The sequence below is a fragment of the Megachile rotundata genome, chromosome 13 (assembly GCF_050947335.1).
Source record: "Megachile rotundata isolate GNS110a chromosome 13, iyMegRotu1, whole genome shotgun sequence".
NCBI lineage: Eukaryota > Metazoa > Arthropoda > Insecta > Hymenoptera > Megachilidae > Megachile > Megachile rotundata.
In genome coordinates, this window is record NC_134995.1 from 5,450,047 (window position 1) to 5,466,307 (window position 16,261).

The 16,261-nt window shown below is 33.2% G+C and overlaps 1 protein-coding gene across 1 annotated transcript in view; it reads left to right on the forward strand.

Annotated features, from left to right (window-relative positions):
- LOC100879218 (uncharacterized) overlaps nucleotides 1–16,261 on the forward strand; it is an 85,481-nt gene that overhangs the window by 20,240 nt on the left and 48,980 nt on the right. The window contains exon 3 of the mRNA XM_076538541.1: nucleotides 8,703–9,010. Coding sequence (XP_076394656.1) covers nucleotides 8,703–9,010 — 308 coding nt within the window. The remainder of the gene's footprint in view (nucleotides 1–8,702; nucleotides 9,011–16,261) is intronic.

Below are 16,261 nucleotides of genomic sequence, written 5' to 3' on the forward strand. Positions count from 1 at the left end.
ATGTTAAAAATCTTGCGTCGCTTATTAGCACTACAAGTTACGTTTGTAGTGTTTTCGTAAATGTGAAATATTTTATTTTAAGAATTTTCCATTTCTCAAAAAACGTTGCAAATATGGAGAATCAATTTTTTCTGCATATTTATCAGTTATAAGAAAAACGGTTGCGTGAAAATTCTACATAACTCCTCATTTCTACTGATATCACCCTTGCGAAGTTCTGACGTCAAACTTACTGAATATGTATGGGGAGAAATGAAAAGGAAGTTACCGAAGTATGAAATTTCAGGCAAAGAAATGAATTGAAGAGAACAATTTCTGATGATTTGTAATAACATGGAGAAATATTAAAATTAATACATAATATAGGAAATCGTTGAAGAGCTATAAAAATTTAAGACGGAGCAGATATTAATTATTAAGATATATTCATAATATTGATTACACGAGTGTACATTTTCTTTGAGAGAATTGAATAAATTTTGTAGAAATTTTCAATCTAATATTTAATGTTATATAACAATTATATAAACCTTACTTATATAACAATTTTCATCACTGTTATTTATGGAACATACCGGTAAAATTGTATGCACCTGGACGTAAATTAATTAAATGTATTAAAAAACAAAGCATTTCTAATTGAAGTTATAATTCTTTAATAAAGCATTTAAATCTTATGTTAATATATTTTTCCAATTTTTTAAATATACGTTAATATATTTTTGAACATTTCTATTTTTTGTAAAAACTTGAACACTCCGTATGTCAATTACAACGCGACAAAAAAGTGCTATTAAAAGAACATTAAGGAGATTTTAACTAAAAGAACGTTTATCATCGTTGGAAACACAGCGTGAAAATCAAAAGACGTTAAATAATTCACACTTAGGAGTATACGAAGTCATATTTCAAAAACTTTTCTGAACATGCTAGTCTGAATTTCATAGATAACAGTGTAGCGAGACACGTAACTTTCTCGCGAAAGTTGGGACTAAAAGTTGGGAATACTAGATGAAAGTAGAGTTATTACTCAATATCGATAAATTTCCTTGAAACTGTAGTATTTGAATCGATAAATTAATTTACGGTACAATTAAAACCGTTCGAGTCAATACTACTACCGAAAACACTGTGACGCGTCCATTTTTCTATTCTGACCAATTAGAGCCGTATGATGGCATGTACGAGGTACGACACAAAAGTAACGAGACTAGTCCAATAAATCATTGTACCTGCAGAATCAGTTCTCTGTGACATTATCACCTTCAAAGTAGCCCCCTTCAGCATTCACACACTTTTGCATTCAGTGCTGCCATTGCTGGTAACAGTTCTGGAACGAGGTTTTTGGAAGTCTCTTCAGGAGATTCTCCGTTTCTGCCTGAACCTCTTTAACTGAGGTGAAATGGGTTCCCATTAAGCAAAATTTAACTTTAGGAAATAAAAAGAAATCGCATGGAGCCAAATCAGGTGAATAAGGAGGATGCCCCATCACAGTAATATTTTTACTGGTCAGAAACTACTTGGCAGACAGTGCCGTGTGAGCGGGCGCATTGTCCTGGTGCAACAGCCATCCATCGCTTCACAACTGTGGCCTTTTTTTCCTAATTTTTTCACGAAGTCTTTTTAGTAGTTCAATGTAATAGTGTTAGTTAACAGTCTGACCACTGGGAAACCACTCAGTCATTACAATTCCATTAATGTCGAATTTTGATTTTAACATGCGTGCTTTTTTGGGTTTTGGGGATCTTGGAGACTTCCACTCCATTGACTGGCGCTTACTTTCTGGGTCATAGGTAAAAATCCATGTCTCATCACATATTACAAAAGAGTTCAACAAATTTTACAAGAAACTTGATATTTATTCGCAGTTCGGTTTTTACATTAGACATTTTTCCGGCAGAATGCAGTTGCACGTGTTCACTAAATAACGCAATACTTCCAAATGGTATGACCGATTCAATCGAAATTGGCAATATAGATAGAGGAGGTATGTGGAATGATGCCATAAAAACAATTGCGGCCAATTCCATTGTTTTTTCAAGCTACAGACCTAGTCTCGTTACTTTTGTGTCACACCTCGTATGTTTACACTTGTCCTTCTCGAAACAACTGTTTTCAAAATGTACAATTTAGCAACACATGGTGGCAAATAATTTCTTGGCGCATCATTTGCATTTGTTACGTACTACAATTTTATTTATAATAATTTGTAGTAATTTTCCAACATCCTGTGCTGATGCTGAACATGACCACTTATTAATGTGACTCAACTCCGTTTCTTGATTAAAAAAGAATTATATATTATATAACAGAGAATTAATTTTTACTATCGTGATAAATTATGTGGTGAGCGATAAATTAGCGGAATTGATGGTACGATTAGTATTACACTTTTATTGCTAACCCATAACCTAGAATTTTCAAGGCAATTGCTTCATTCGAACCAAACTTAATGTACAATGTTAATAGGAATAAAGAAGGTGAAAATGTTAGACACATTTTGCACTTGGCGATCCTTGATTATACAGGCTGTCTCACAATTAGTGTAAGTCTCTAAAATGGAGGGTTGCTGACGTGATTCTAAGCAAGATTCCCCTTTGCAAAAATGGAGTTTGAAGCTTTGTTTTTGAATTATTAACGAAAAACACGGACCAATCAGAATCTATATAGATTATAACTATTAGGTCTTTGTATATACATTCCAGAGATTCAGATCTCACTACAAGTTTTTAGTTATATAATAGTTTAAGGGTTTTTCGTTTCTTTACATTTGTAGTGTCACTTCTTGGGTTTCAATCAAACCCTAGCAGTAATGAGTCATTACGTTTTACTGAGTACTTTTTGATTTATTGTTAGTTACGTCTGGTTGTCAGAACCCATCACCTTAGCAGTAAAGTCTTCTACTTGCAGTTCTCTACTTGTGTCGAGGTAATGCTTAGTTTTATTACTAGCTACGATCATTATGAAGAAAACCTAGACTTCACACGCTGTTTGCATTTTCCCTACATGAATTTCAGCTAAACCAATAAAAAATTGAAAACTACTGCCCTCATGAATGTCACAAAAATTGCACGCTCACTCCGAGTTTTTATAAAACAAAATTTTTCGGCACTCTCGAGTCATCCAGTACATAGCGAAATAAACTCTAGTTCGAAATTCTTAGATACAGTCCATGTATTTACTGAGAATGGTAACGATTCCACTCGTTGTTTAATCGTCAATAGTGTTGACACTGCGACGCAGTCCCCAGCCATCGAATTAGGACGACATACAAAAATTTCACTTTCATAGCCATAATTATGTCATATACAGAAAATTTTTAGATCACGCAAATTATTACTAAGTTGAAATATGTGGAAATTTACAAATGTCGAAATAAAGAAATTTGGAAATATAGGAATTTTTTAATTTTCAAGGTTTCAAAAAGCTTTGCAATTTTCATATTTTCCAATTTAGAAATGTGGAAAGATGGTAGTTGAAGTATGTGGAAATTTACAGATGTCGAAATAAAGAAATATAGAAATTTGAAAAGTTGAATACATTAATATATTATTACAGTTACTCTATTACAACGATAGTGCAGTCAACGATTTTTGATAATGCTACCAATGGGGAGTCAGAACCCACCAGATGCAAAAGATTTCGTTCCGATCGGTCCACCCAGTTCGGCGTAATCGGCGAACATACATACAAAAAGAAAAAAGTTGCCGGTTTTTTTGCAATAACAATACTTTGCAATTAAAAAATGAAAAATTTTTTGATAATGGTACCAATGGAGAGTCAGAGCCTACCCGATGCAAAAGGTTTCGTTCCGATCGGTCCACCCAGTTAGGCGTAATCGGCGAACATACATAGAAAAAAAAAAATATACTGATCGAATCGAGTAACCTCCTCCTTTTTCGAAGTCGGTTAAAAATAGTCCTTGGCCATCAAATGAGGACCAGGTACGAAAATTTCACTTTTATGGCTATAATTATGTCATATATGGAAAATTCTTAGGTCATGCAAATTATTACTAAATACATTGATAACGATATATACATAGCAATTTGTTACTATCGTGATAATAAATTGTGTAATGAGCGATTAAGGGCCGTCGAAGCGTTTACGTTAGGCTCAAAAGACTAGTTCACAACTCTCCAACCGCATCATCTGAGTTGAAAAGAATTCAGATATTTGGGAAAATAATGAAGATATGAAGCATATGATGTATACAGCGCATGTCGAAAGCTGTGACCAAAGATATTAACATGTGTTAATGTTATGTACAGTAGTAATCATGGTACCTAGTATATCATTACAATTTGAACAGGCCTTATTTTACGGAGAACGCGTAAGATGCTGAAAAATAATCCTAATCCGATGTGGACTGTACATTGCTTCCACTACTACTCGCTATTATGAAAGGATAATTTACTCTCGGAAGGGTTAATCGTCGATAGTCTAAACCGGCATCGGACGAACGGTTTCATTAAACAGAATTAACTTTCACAGTGCGTGTCGCTCATTTCCGCTTTCCACAAGCCCGCCTTTCCACGTTGTATTTTCGTGCGATGACGGAGAGACACTCGCGGGCGTGTTTGCAAAGAAAGGAACTCTATTCTCCTGTAAGTGCAATATACCGTGAAACTGGGTCACCCCAGTGCGTGGTTGCACGTCGCTGGTCTCTTCGTTAGATGTTCATCCAATACGGTTTCATACTAGAATCGTCTGCTGAACAAAGCCTGTTCGGATGTATAATGAAACGTGGGTCGTCGTAAATGATCACGGAGAAACGTGATCGCGCTTCTAAGCATTCACTTTTTCGTCATTTTTGTTGCATAAATTCGTTTTGCGTCTTTGAGGTAGCAAAGAACAGAGAAGTGAACTTGGAAGTATGGAGATTTGGAGTTTTGCGGTTTCGAGAATATGCGGATTTATTAACTTCATGAAATCGAAATTTGGAGATTAGGCGTTTAGAAATTGAAAAATTGGGAAATTGAGAATTTGAAAAATTTGAGAAATTTGAGAAATTGAGAATTTTGGGAGTTTAGAAATTTTGGAATTTTGGAATTTGGGAATTGGGAATTGGGAAATTGAGAAATTGGAAAATTAGAAAATTGCAAGATTGGGGGGTTCGGAAATTAGTAAACTGATAAATTGGAAAATTTGGGGATTGGGGATTGGGAATTGGAAAATTGGGAAATTTGGAAATTGAGAGAATGGGAAATTAGGCAATTGGAATGTTGGAAATTTGGGAAATTAGGAAATTAGGAAATCGGGAAATTGGGAAATTGTGAATTTGGAAAATTAAGAAATTGGGAAATGGAGAAATTGAGAAATCGGGCAATTGGTATGTTGGGAAATTGAGAAACTGGAAAATGGGGAAATTTGGAAATTGAGAGAATGAGAAATTAGGCAATTGGAATGTTGGAAATTTGGGAAATTGGGAAATTGTGAATTTGGAAAATTGAGAAATTGAGAAATCGGGCAATTGGTATGTTGGGAAATTGGGAAATGGGGAAGTTGGGAAACTGGGAAACTGGAAAATTGAGAAATTTGGAAATTGAGAGAATGGGAAATTAGGCAATTGGAATGTTGGAAATTTGGGAAATTAGGAAATCGGGAAATTGGGAAATTGTGAATTTGGAAAATTGAAAAATTGAGAAATCGGGCAATTGATATGTTGGGAAATTGGAAAATGGGAAAGTTGGGAAATTGGGACACTGGGAAATTGGGAAACTGGGAAACTGGAAAACTGGGAAACTGGGAAACTGGGAAACTGGGAAATTTGGAAATTGAGAAATTGAGAAAACAGGAAATGGGGGAATTAGGAAACTAGAAATTTAAGAGTTTTAAAATTTAAAAATTTAGAAACTTAGAATTTACAAAACTATTAAATTAGAAAATTTTACAGTTCATTTTAAAAGTTCGGAAATTTGAAAATATTTGAATGTTTTCATAAAACTTAATTGTCTTCATCATTAGCACTAATATTAACTACCAATATAAATGAAATAATTGTATCTGCAAGGAGTACGACTCTTTCATATCTCTAAGAAAACTGCTCCGAAAAAAATTCTCAGTGAAATATTTATATTTCATTCTATACATTTATGTGTTTGAATGAAAGAGAGTCGTTGAAATGTATTATTGTTGTTCGTCCTAAATAAATTTATTCGGGTACTGTAGAAAACAAAGAAGAACACTGTGTAGTTTGACTTTATTGCCTTCTTTATGCGCTTCTTTGTTGAGGTTAAATACAAACAGAATAATGGCCATTTTACGTGCATCAATACAGTCTGACTTGATATTGGATTGTACTACTTATGGGTAGCTGTTGAGTACCGTACGAAAATTACGTGGTTTTATGTATTGGAGTAAAGACACTCCATGACTTCTAGCTACGCAATTGTCACGAGAATCATTGTACCTCCTTCTTTGATCGACTTAACGATGCATTATGCATAATGACGCTGCAATTTCGAGCACACACGATTGTACTTTTATCATAGATTTTCTACTTGTGAATTACTCGTTTCAGTTTCTTTATTCTGAAATACAATCGTTAACTTTTATTGTAGTCATTCTAACTATTTCTTCAAAGCATTATGTTATTACGTTTCCTTAATATAGCATCAGTATACAAATACGTTTAATGTATTTAGTATTCTTATGTGTATATCAGGATGGCTCAATAAAATCCTTTTTGCCCTCGCCGTCTAAGAAGTTAGTATAGCGTAAAAAACCCTCTCACAGTTAAGCTCAAAAATTTGAATTTAAAAAATCGATCGAAGTAATTTAGAAATTTTCAAAATAAAATTTAAGATTAAATTTTTTAACTACCTTCTTATTTTTTGAAAGCTATTTATTTGTCAATAGATGTCTTGTATATTAACCAATTGTGGGTATTCTCTCGAATTTATAATTTAAATACACTTTTGTCTATTTAATTTAAGTCCTTGAGTTTTTCTGAGAAGTAATCATTCTTATTGCGTGATGGATATTCATTTTAGTATTGTCGCACTACTTTTCATGAATATTGCAATTTATCTTTATTGTTAGTTAAATATTTATTAAATTTGTCCATCAACGTTACTCCTCGCTCTGTCATACCATTAACAACTTGGAAATTTTTTAATATTTCTTCACAATTCTTATAACTTTTGTAATAGTTAAGTTAAGAGTAATAGTAATTCCGAAAATAGTAAGCTTAATTTCAGTCGAAATTATTAAAATGAGATTTTACGATTTTAAAATGAAAATGATTTGAATATATTGGAAACTTGATATTTTCTTGCGACATGGGCTTTAGTTGCGATAATCCAGCGGGAAAATATGGGATTTTTCTCATATCTAGTCCACATTTCTAGACGCTAATTTACATTTTTTAAGATAAATTTTTAATTGACAATTTACATTTTAAAGCAGCAAACTAACATTTCAAAGAACTAAATTGACTAAAGTTTCAAGAAATCTTTTAACATGTATTATTAATATAATTTTTAATATAATTATTATTACTATATTATCAGTATAATCTTAGTATCAAATATTAACGTGTAACCCTTGAGCTTACAGTTGTATAATGATGTAAATTTTGCTGAATTTAATTTTACATGTAAATGTGAAATTTAATTGTAACTGCCGCAATGCGCAATATACTGTAATACTATTGAAAATTTTTTCGTGATGCAAAAGAATGCATATATCTTTCCTTCTTTGTTTAGTTTAGTGTTGTACAGAAATACTTGAGAATTATAACATGACCTATATTATGAATGCGTCAGTTGAACGTTTTATCTTCGCCTGACACATATCTGGATCAAGCCACTTGTGCCAAAGTTGGATTTTGTTTTTAATTATTTTTATTTAGACCCTCCATTTTACCTGTTAGTATTTGCATTCCGTTATTTCTGAATTGTTAATGCTGAAAGTGAAAGATATTAGTTATTAATCTGGAAGAAAAGGAGATGATTTCATTGTTGTATTAATTCAATATAATATTTTTGAAGTATCAATGTGTCAAATATAATTTTGTATAAAAATTTGTATACAGAACAATATCATTCGTTACCAATTATAACTTGCTAGTTTTTTTAAATTTTTATTGAATTACTAAGGTAAATGAATTCCTCAATTACGTCGAAAATCAAAGTCGAAATCAGATACCTTATAACTGTAATTAGAACCTTTAGTTCGAACAAATTATGATCGATCAACATTATCGAACAATAATTAGACCGATAATTACTACTTTTGACGTCGAGGTTAGGTGACGAATATCGGTTAGGGCAGTGGGTAGAGGTTTGATATATATAGTCATTAACGAAACTTCGCTAAAGTGCAGAGTTCCCTTAGGTCGTAAGTCCTTCGTTAAGTGCATCCGTTTCAGGATTTATTAAAGATTAATTACTGTATTGCTCTCCAAGAATTTTCTAATTTATCCAGTGCTTTTAATACACGATCTTTTTTTCTTTAACATAAACTGAATAAAATTATATAAAATTGCAAAGGAAAATCACGTAAACATACTTTTAATTTGACTAACAGTTTTGAGCGTTTATATAATGACCTACGTAATTTGTACTTTCACTTTGTTAAAATCTCTATATCTCGTTTTTGATCTACCCATACAGTAGGTCAAAATTATAAGTACACATTCGAATTCACGTGAAATACCTAGTAGACCCATTAGTTACAATTTATGTTTATGTTCGCAGAAAGATCCATTACGACGATGATGAGTATGTGGCGTTGAACATAGCGGACGAGTTGGAAGAAGAGGAAACCTTGAGCGGTCCCGAGAAGATCGCAGCACATCGGGAGAAGTATCATCGACCCCGCAGAAAGCGGAAACGGAAACGGCGTAAAGTGGTCACTGCAGTTCCTCAAGAAGAGCTGGTTGATCCTGAAGAACTTCCTCCACGTGCTCGATGGACGATCGTCGCGACCGCTTGCCTTCTTCTCGCAATGTCTTTGCTCTTGGTCGGAGTCACCCTCAGGATGGCACCAATTATCGACGAAATGGGTGAGCGATTATTTTTATTTATATCTTTACAGGGTATGGTCGGACGGATCAGGGGGAGATTCTCCATGTTAAAATAAGTCTAAAAACAAGAATAACATTTTTTCGTTTAACGCTTCGTTTTCGAGAAATTCGAATTTGAAAATTCTATCCACGCGTGCATTGGACTGTCTCTCCAAGTCATTGTTTGCTACAAGTTCCCTTTTGCATTCTAATACTGACGTTTCTAATGTTTACATCTTTTCTTCAATTGTACGGCTTTCTTCTACTTTTATTCTGTTTTGATCAGACAAGCTATGTCAATGTCTACTTATAGCAACCGCGAATATGTCGGTATGATAAAAGCTTTGGAGCTTGTCATGGAAATGCAACAGCAGCGGCTGAATATAGGCAACAATTTCCAAATCGTCGCTATCCGGACAGGAGAGTGATGCACAGGGTAGAGTAAAGATTAATTAAGTATGGTTTTTTCACAATTACCATAAGTCTGGTAGCAATAGAAGATCTCTAACTTTAGAAACAGAAGTTCTTAATACCGTTGCTAATAATCCTAAAACAAGTATACGAACACTTATTGCTTATCATAATACCAGTACCAGAACTATTGGTCGCAATAAATAATATTAACATTAACATTTTTTATTTATAAATATATTCAAACCTAAAGATGGTATAATGCACACGTACTGGATAGAATTTTCGAACTTGATTCTTTCAAAAATGAAGCGATAAACGAAGAAATGTTACTCTCTTTTACGACTTATTTTTACATGTAGTATTACCTCCTCTCGATTGTACCCGTTAGGCCACACCCTGTAAATGTTAAGTATAACCGAGAAGCGTGAATGTTTAGAAATGTATTCTACATTCACATTCACCCCTTAGTAACACTGGAAAAAACACTTGTGACGCACTAGCAGTTGTGTGATAATACCTTTTTCATATTTTTAGTACTTGAATTTTTGGTTTAGGTTTACAGATCTTTATTTTGCATTAAGGATTGCTAAATACAAAATGAATATGGTACTTTAACTTTCTTTATTTGCGTATTGTAGCTTTGAATGGGTAGTTAGGTTTGACGCATCTGTGGAATAAATCAGATCTTTCAAGTTTTTCAATGTTGAAATTCCCAAATTCCCAAATTCCTAAATTCCCAAGTTTCTAAATTCCTAAATTTCAAAATTCCCAAATTCCCAAATTCCCAAATTCCCAAGTTTCCAAATTCCTAAATTTCCAAATTCCCAAATTCTCCAATTCCTAAATTCTTAAATTTCCAAATTCCTAAGTTTCCAAATTTTCAAATTCTCAAATTCCCAAATTCTCAAATTCCCAAATTCCCAAATTCCCAAATTCCCAAATTCCCAAATTCCCAAATTCCCAAATTCCTAAATTTCCAAATTCCTAAGTTTCCAAATTTTCAAATTCCAAAATTCCCAAATTCTCAAATTCCCAAATTCCCAAATTCCCAAATTCCCAAATTCCCAAATTCCCAAATTCTCAAATTTCCAAATTCCCAAATTCTCAAATTCCCAAATTCCAAAATTCCCAAATTCCCAAATTCTCAAATTCCCAAATTCCCAAATTCCTAAATTTCCAAATTCCTAAGTTTCCAAATTTTCAAATTCCAAAATTTCAAAATTCTCAAATTCCCAAATTCTCAAATTCCCAAATTCCCAAATTCCCAAATTCCCAAATTCTCAAATTCCCAAGTTCCCAAATTCCCAAATTTCCAAATTCTCAAATTCCAAGGTCCCAAGATCCTCGAACTCCTAGAGTCCAAAATCCCTAGACCCACAAATTCCTAGACCATCATATCCCTATTTTTTCACACCGATAGCTTCCAAAATCTCTAAATCCCCAAATTCCTCATCTTCTTTTCAAATCCTCAACAATCCCGAAAAATCAACAACTTGTTCCCTGAAAATCAAAACTCACGTCTTTTCCTTACAAATCAAAAATCGAGGTTTCTCTCTAGATTGTCATATTTTCTCCAAAAAAATTAGATAAATTCTCAACTGTCCATACACTCAATTCTGAAACTTGTAACGAATATATAATTATCAGTAAATAAACAAAATGAGGGGATATGAGTCCAGTTTGAGTACAGTTTCATAAAGAATTCATATGATCGTGATCGATCACCATATTGGATCCGCCATTTTGAATTTCTATCTTCAGATTCGTAATCAGCGACCCTAGAACCCCCTGGGTATTAAGTCTGAACCTATCATGCTGGTATGAAATTCGTAGCTCGAAGCGCATGGTTTGGGGCGTTAATAGAATGCGCCCACTTTGACCCTCCATATCTCCTGAACTAATTGCGTGCTCAACGTAACAATTTTCTGCGATTAATGTCTCATCATGACGTATCATTTGGCGGTTCCGAAATGGCGGTTCCGAAATGAACGATTTCGATGATCACATTTTCACCTTAATCTACAACTTTTTCGACAGTTGCGTCAGACAGAATCTAATTATTGCTGCGATATTAAGATGAAAAGTTGTATGTTTTGTCTTCATAGTTGTTAGGTATGTTTTGCATTTAGCTTTTCATCGAACAGATAAAAATTGGAATTAAAGTAAAAATTTGAATTTGATGAAAAAATCAGTTGAGATTGTTGCGTTTAATTGTGGAGTGCGTCACGAGTGCGACACGGTAGGGGAGTTTAGGGATGAATAGATACTTTTTATTATACTAACTTGACTTTAATTGAATTTTGCAATCGTCGAGCTATTATTTAGCTCTTTGGATCTATCATTTCAATCTTTAATGTCGCAAATTGTAATTATTGAAAAAATTAATATAATGCTAGATTTAAGGTAGATTTGAACTGAAATTTGTAACTTGATACCATAAGTCAAGAAGGTAAAATAAGTTTACAAAGTTTATGAGTTTGTAGAAAATATACTTGAATTTTAAAGTTTGACAATAAACCTTATTCTATTGATAAATATTCTGTCATTGAAAGTATAAAAATTGCATATATTAATGTTTGTTACTTTTTAACAATTCGTTAAATGTACATAGAAGAATAAGTATTTAATGAAACATATACGAAGGGAACTTTTAATACAATTTTCCTTTGTATTTAAAAACTAAGAAATCAGCTTTCAGAGTTTAATCGTCTGTTTATGTAGTTTACTTAATTTAGGTATATCGTTGATTGATTTACAGAGAGATTTTAACACAAGCTGCATTGAATGAAATTAATAATGGCTTCGATGAAACCTTTTCATTTATAGGTTCTGAATCTGAACCACTTAACTGCACTGACTATTCACGCGGATTAAGAACACTTTTCTATACAGTAGTGTGCGAAGCACTCAACTTTTAAAAAGATACTTCAGTGCAATGTAAATGCAACTTCAAAAGTTGCCAGGGTTGCATTGATTTGTTGATATTTCTCCTGTAACGCTTCTGGATAATGTGAATTAACTTACAATGATTAAAGTAACGTTAAGAAAATTAATAGGTGATATTTAATTACTTTGATATTATAGTTACTATTGTTTTTATTACATGAAAGTGCCATGAAACTACAATGCCATGAAACTACAAAACAAAATTGCTAATTGTTAATTGTTAAATTAACAATTAAAAGGATAATTGCCAATTGTTTATTTTCATCATATGGAACTGTATATAATAGTAATTGTATTACAGAACATTACAGAATAAACAATATAATATAAAATATAAAATAGTATAAATTATATAAAAATTAAGTATTGCATTGTAAGAATTATTAAAAAATTGCAACATAATTTTAAAACAATAATTTATCATAAATAAAAAATATCACGAACTGAACCATAATGAATCCCAAGTCATAACATAAATTTGCATGATTATTTCGTTCAGGTGTTGCATCTAACTTTAAACATACAGGGCGTCTCATAACTACTATAACTCCCGGAAATGGATGGCAGGGCACGTGATTCTGAACAACATTTTCCTTTGCAAAAATGCGGTATGAAGCTTCGTTTTCGAATTATTAAGGAAAAACATCGGCCAATCAGAGCCTTCCCGCGCATGGGCGCGCAATTCTCGCGTTCTGATTAGTCCGTGTTTTTGCTTAATAATTCAAAGACGAAGCTTCAAACCCGATTTTTGCAAAGAGAAAAGTTGTTCAGAATCATGTTCCCTACTATCCATTTCCGTGAGTTACGCTAGTTGTAAAAACACCCTGTAGTTAACGTAGGCCACTCCTAAAACGTCATCTTCCGAATCAAGATCGTGAACGAAGTTTAATCGTGATCATAGTTTTGTGAACACTGTGATAAATCCCTGTTAGTAATTGTGCCTTTAGTTGCGTCAGTCAGGGCAACTATTGCTGCAATATTAAGACAAACAAGGAAGACGAAATGTTGGGTACATTTTGGATTCAAGCATCCTTGATTATGCAAATTATAATTAGTATTAAACTCCAGATTTACTCAAGCTGCAAGTACAATTTTCGTAAACTGTAATTTGTGTCACAAGGACACGATATTATAAGTCAGAGTTAATTTAAGACTAGCGTTTCGATTGTATACTTTTGAAGTTGAAATATTGCTGCGACGTCATATCGCAATTGACTTTCATTCGACGATATTGTCGAGAAGTTTAGAATCTAAGATATTTAGGACATGCCTCTGGAGGAACCAGTTCTTTGTACTAACGATGAAATATGCAACTAATCCCAAGAGGTATCACCTCGAATTGCAATCACAACGCGTTAATGTTTCACCATATCAATGCCCTATTGTCCTCTGCAACTACGAATATAGCGCTCCTGCTCTATGGCTTGATTATATTTTTAGGCACAAAAAAGTGTTCCGAATCGAGCGCAATTATTCATCAAAACCGAGAGATCAATGAGAAAATTTAGGCCAGAGAGGTGTTATAAATAAAGAAGTGTATATTGATGAAGTACCTATCCTCGTTTCGCCGTTCGTCATTATTCGTATTGATAACAAAATCTTGTTTTACTCAGCTGTTCGATTAATTGGATTCTCGGTGAGAATATAGCTGTGTTTATTAAAGTTCGTCTTTTGTTGCGAGCTTTCATTACTGACAGCTGACTTGCCACTTTATTTTCAAGAAATTTAGAGGTGCCATTAAAATGCAACGTATTCAAAATGTAATGTAAGTTTCGTTTTTAACGACAGAAAAAGTTGATTGTTTGGTTATTTACGCAGGCAGTTCATCATTTGAGTTTGGTTAGGTTAGGTACAAATAATTTTTGTGTGTTCTGAAAAAGGAAATTAATATTTTACTCAATTTTTATTTGTAAAATTCTTATCGCATTTTGTACTATATTTATTGCTAATAAGATTGAAGGTTTTAAGTGTGTTAAAATTAAAGATTTTAAGGTTAAGACGTTATGGTTATATTTCTTCCATAGATCAGAATACTTTTTCCATTAAAAGAAAAATACAAATCATTAATGAAGTAATCACCCTTCATCCAAAATATTTAAGTCAAATTACTTTTGAAACCCAGTAGTACCTATTTATAGAATTCGAAATTATACCTAGACTTATATAGTAAAACACTATATAAGTGTTTTATAGGTAGTAAAAGTGCTCAGGTCTAGAAAGATAAAAACCAACAGGCATCATGTAAACAAAGACTGAGCATCTCGAAATATTTCTCGGCCTACAATACCCATAAAAGTTTTGAATGCAGGGTAAACTCTGGTAAGTCCCTGATAGTTTTACAATTGTTTCATTAGTTAATAATTTGCACATGTGCTGAAACCGAGTCAAGGATATAATGATAGGACACGTAAATAAAGAACAGGTCCATGAAACTTTACTGAAAACATTTTGTCCTAAAAATAAAATACAAGATTCAATTTCGAAATCTGATTATTTTATAACAATTTTAATTTTAACTCATAACAATTTAAATTTTAACTCATAACAATTTAAATTTTAACTCATAACAATTTAAATTTTAACTCATAACAATTTAAATTTTAACTCATAACAATTTAAATTTTAATTCATAACAATTTTAATTTTAACTCATAACAATTTTAATTTTAATTCATAACAATTTTAATTTTAACTAATAACAATTTAAATTTAAATCCACAATGATTAACGAAATTTCCAAATTTTCAAATTCTCGAGTTTTTAAATTTCTTCAATCCATATTCCAAAATTTCAAATTTTCAACTTTCCAAATTTATACATTCTTAAATTTCTGAATTTGCACAATTTCACGTTTCTAAATTTCAGAAATCTTGAATTTCTAAATTAGCAAATTTTCAAACTCTGAAGTTTTGTAATTTCTTGAATCTCCATATTCCTACATTAATTAAATTCCCATATTCCTGAATTATTGAAATCCACAGATCTGTAAATTCCAAAGATCCTCAAATTCCTAGACCTCTTAAATCCCCATATTTCCACATCCGTAAGATCCCAAAATCCTTACACCTCCAAATTCTCCTTTTCCCCGATAATTCTCAATACCTAACAACATGTCCTCCCCTAAACAAAATATCGTCCTTTCTGTACAAATATAAAATTACCACATATTTCTAAAAAAGTCAAAAACTGTACATTCAATTCTGAAATCCGCAATATACCTATCATTATTTCTAAAACAAAAAACAAAGAAATTCTGAGTTTAATAATAAGATTCCATAATTAATAATTATAAGTCCACACGATTTTGATCGAACCTTATCGAGTTTTGAAAAACACAAAATTTCTAGTGTTCACACTTGAATCGTAATCTGTAGCCGCAATATACTGAAATCCCTCTCGGGTAGCACTCGAGTCATATGAAGGGGTATTTTCTGAAACGCCGGTCGATTTCAGGTCGGACTCGAGTCGGTCCTTTAAACGGCCTAGCTTTTCTCGCGTCACAAGTTTCAGCCAATTAACCGACGGAATTGTAGCACTCGTGCAACTGAATCCAGCGCGAAAAAGCACTTTTGGGGCCGGATTTGTGTACCAACAGCGTGGCAGAGGGCACACGTACGAGCACACAGGCGTCGGGGAGAAACGGCGTGTGCGGGCTCGAGGGCGCTCCGCGCCTCTAAATTAAAGGCGCACGTCTGCGAATCCTCCAGTCAGCCGTCGGATTTCCGTGGTGGAACCATCTCGAAAACTTCATCCCGCGATTCATCGTTTTAGTCTTCTCGCCTCGTTCGTTGTGGTCAACGAGCTGTCGGGTCTACTCGACCCGCTGGACCGAGTGCCGATTCACGAGTGTGCCCCTCGGAGTGTTACCAGTGCCAAACGTGCCCTTGCTTT